The sequence below is a fragment of the Priapulus caudatus genome, unplaced genomic scaffold, assembly GCF_000485595.1.
Source record: "Priapulus caudatus unplaced genomic scaffold, Priapulus_caudatus-5.0.1 Scaffold664, whole genome shotgun sequence".
Lineage (NCBI taxonomy): Eukaryota > Metazoa > Priapulida > Priapulimorpha > Priapulimorphida > Priapulidae > Priapulus > Priapulus caudatus.
In genome coordinates, this window is record NW_014577725.1 from 163,625 (window position 1) to 167,639 (window position 4,015).

The following is a 4,015-nucleotide window of genomic DNA, read 5'->3' on the forward strand; positions in this document are numbered from 1 at the left end:
GCATGCACGCACGGACACGGTGCATGCACGCCCGGACACGGTGCATGCACGCACGGACACGGTGCATGCACGCACGGACACGGTGCACGCACGGACACGGTGCACGCACGGACACGGCGCACGGACAGACACGGCGCACGCACGAACGGACACGGCGCACGCACGCACGGACACGGCGCACGCACGAACGACACGGCGCACGCACGCACACGGTGCACGCACGCACGGACACGGCGCACGCCCGGACACGGTGCACGGACGGACACGGCGCACGCACGCACGGACACGGCGCACGCACGCACGGACACGGTGCACGCACGCCCGGACACGGTGCACGCACGCACGGACACGGTGCACGCACGGACACGGCGCACGGACTCCGTGCGTGCGTGCACCGTGTCTGTGCGTGCGTGCACCGTGTCCGTGCGTGCGTGCGCCGTGTCCGTGCGTGCGTGCGCCGTGTCCGTCCGTGCAACGTGTCCGTGAGTGCATGCACCGTGTCCGTGCGCCGTGTCCGTGCGTGCACCGTGTCCGGCACGCACGGACACGGTGCATGCACGCACGGACACGGTGCACGCACGCACGGACACGGTGCACGCACGGACACGGCGCACGGACACGGTGCATGCACGCACGGACACGGTGCATGCACGCACGGACATGGTGCACGCACGGACACGGCGCACGGACACGGTGCACGCACGCACGGACACGGTGCACGCACGTTCACGGTCACGAATAAGCGCGATGTGTAAGGTGTAGCACGCACGTCTGCGCATCATCGTTGTCCACCCCATCATGTGTTCTAATGAGAAGCAGCATTCATGCACTGCGGGGGTTTCTCCCGTAGTTTATTATTGGACAGCCGCATATTTGTTCAGCCGGTCACTGCCGATGCCTCGCGACGTGCATCATGCTAGATACCCAGATCGGAACTGGAAAGCTCGCGAAGACGGAAAGGAAAGCTAGCGAAGGCGGACTCTGGAAAGCTCGCGTTCACCTTACATTAAGTCTCAGCAGGATAGATTCCTTGTCTAAAATAAAACCGCGGCACGTGTCGTATCGGACACACAAGTGCATCGACAAGGAAGTTACTATATACTGTTTCCCAATCTTGCAGCGACATACATAGTATAATATATATATATATAATCGATATTACGTAACCAGTAGATGGGTGTTATGCGCCAATAGTGTGACTAACTAGTAGATACGGTAGATACGGTAGATACCGTCTGATTGCCGTAACTCCAGTAGCTGACAAATGCTGAACTGCGATAGAACCCGGTTGAACGTGAGAGCGTCTTTGTAAGGATGTTTTTATGCGTGCCAATAGTGGCTAACTGCACGCCTTACCTGACAGTATCTCTTTGTTATATTTGCATGTGCTAGACAGATTCCAGCGTGGTTAGCTCGTGCAGTAAGAACAAGATCCCATGCTAGCAGTCTTGAACAAATGTCTAGACCTTTGTCTAAATATAATTTTGTCACTGGGTAGATATCGGTGGATGGTTTACCGTCTACAGGCCCTTTAAAAGTTTCTTATCGACATTTATTCTTATCTCATTTGGTGCCCTAATAAAATATTCAACTGTTCAATGTTGTTGAAATTCACAGATGATCAAATATGTGAATTAGTGGAAACATAGAGTTCATTACAACATTAATATGCTAATTAACATTAAAATGCTAATTAACATTAATATGCTAATTAAAGGAACGAGTGGATAATAAATAAATAAATAAATAAAAAATACAATGATTATCGAAAACAAACGATTAAATAAATAAACAACTTGACTTTAAAATAATAAACAAATAAATAAATGTACTTTTAATTAACGTGTGTGCATCTGCGCGCGCGCGAATACACACACATACGCGATGTACGCGTGTGCGGGTGTAAAACGATGTCAAATTGATTTAAACAGTGTTTTTATAAAACATTTATTCATCATGTGTATATATGTAATAAATAAGTGGAATATTTTATACAAATAGAACACAGTAAATACAAATTATTAATGAATAACTTAGAGAATGTGCGGATGACAGTCAGCCTTACTTATTGCATGACCGTAGCAGGCATGCACTATGATTGAAAGCAAACGTACTTTATTAGAAGTTTGCAAGCGCGGAAATGCTTGCTGTCTTTATTATGTATTTGAAGCAATAATTAATACCACGTTAGCTACCTGGAATAATCTATTAATACTTTCTCAGATGTTATTGCTCTGGGTAAACAGAAGAAAACAGACTGCCTACTGAGACTGATCTACAGATCAGTCAATAAAACAGAACAGAGCAGGCCAGTCGTAGGTTTTTCTAAGGAGTATAAAATACTATAAAATAAGCGGGATTACCTAATTATCACGGCAACAAAAACAATCCTAAAATAAATTTCATTAGACCGCTGCCGCAAGCCCGAGAGAGTTCGTGAGTTAATATTGCACGCGGCCATTTTGTCGAGCATTTCTCATCATAATATGATCACACTCTGTGTGCGTGCCCTCGTGAGCGCTCGCTCACTCACCTCTCTCTAACACTTACTCTAGAGTCACACTGTACGCGCGGGCGAACGAAGATGCTACGGTTGCTGCTTACCTTTGGCTGAAGAAGCGTGGTGTTGTAACGACGGTAACGAATTGACGTTATGCATGCTCCCGGCTGCTCCAAAGTTCAATAGCGGCTGACCGCCGTGGCCCGCCAGCGACGCAGCCGACGACGAGAAGTTCGGCAGAAATGTCGGCGGTTTGGCGAAGTACGACTGAGACGGGTCTGTGAAGCCCGTGTACTGGCCACTGTTTAACGACACAGGTACTGTCGAGTACATGCTGCTGACGGGAACGCTTGGGAGCGACATCGTCGGCTCGTGCCGCCGGTCGGGCCCGCTATGCTGGCCGCCTCCCAACCCCAGTAGCTCCTGGATGCCGAACGGTGAACGCTGCATCGAGGCGGAAGCGTTCGTCTGAAACGTCGGCTGCAATGATGTGCCGTGGTCGCCAAACCTCGTCCCGAACTGCGACAGCTGATTTACCGTCGACGCAATGAGCATGGTGCTGGTGTGGCGACGGTGGTGGTGGTGGTGGTGACGACGATGTGCCGACGACAGCGAGGAGGAGGTACGGTAATGTATAACGATGTTTATGCAGAGCGGCGGACGCGAGCACGCACGTATACGCAGACGGTTGGCTCGTCTTGCTGCCCGGGTGCTCGCGAACGGGTGCGCGCGTGTGTGTGTGGGTGTGTGTGTGTGTGTCTGTGCCCGCGCAGCACGCTGCTGCCAGTTCGCATCTAGGGCTTCAGTGCATGCGACGGATCTGCTCTGCTTTCGGGACGATGAGCGGCTTTATACGCACGTATACCTGAAGTGATTAGCAATTGTCTACTCCGCCCGCTCCGCCCCTCGCATGCAATATTCATGCGGCGGAGCTGTCAATCATGCGGGGCTGCGGGCGGCGCGGGCCGTGATTCGTGGAGACGGAGCATGCCCCGCCTTCCTTCGGCTCGCTCGGACTCGCACGCGCACACACGCTGACTCGCGCACTACTACGGCTTGCTTGCTTGCTGCATGTCGGCGGGGCGAGATAAACTGTAGACTGCTATACGCTCTGGCTGCTGCGCTGCTACCTGGCTGTCCTGCTGTGCTGCTGCTGGCGTTACGCTGGCTGTGCTGGCTGCTGCTCTACGCTGCTACTGCTGCTGCTGCTGGCTGCCGGCTGCTTGCTACTTTGCTACTCGCTGCTGTTCTGCAGCTTCTGCTGCGGCTACTTACTGCTGTTTTTTTATCTGTGCTGCTGCTAACTGGCTGGCTGCTGGCGCTGCTGCTGCGCTATTGCTACTGCTGCGCTGCTACTGCTGCGCTCTACTACGCCTGCGCTTGCTCGCTTGCTGCTACTGCTGGTCTGCTGCTGCTGCCTCTGCCTTGCTACGCGCGACTGCCTACTGCGGCTGCATACTGCGCTGGCTGCGGCTGCTACTACTGCTACAGGCTGCGGTGCTACTGCTGCTACTG

At 52.7% G+C, this 4,015-nt stretch overlaps 1 protein-coding gene across 2 annotated transcripts in view; it reads right to left on the reverse strand.

Annotated features, from left to right (window-relative positions):
• Positions 1-3,299, reverse strand: part of LOC106812588 (visual system homeobox 2-like) — a 63,941-nt gene extending 60,642 nt beyond the window's left edge. For both annotated transcript variants that reach the window (XM_014816496.1, XM_014816495.1), the window contains exon 1: positions 2,605-3,299. In XM_014816496.1, coding sequence (XP_014671982.1) covers positions 2,605-3,055 — 451 coding nt within the window. In that variant the 5' untranslated portion in view covers positions 3,056-3,299. The remainder of the gene's footprint in view (positions 1-2,604) is intronic.
• Between the last annotated feature and the right edge of the window lie 716 nt (positions 3,300-4,015).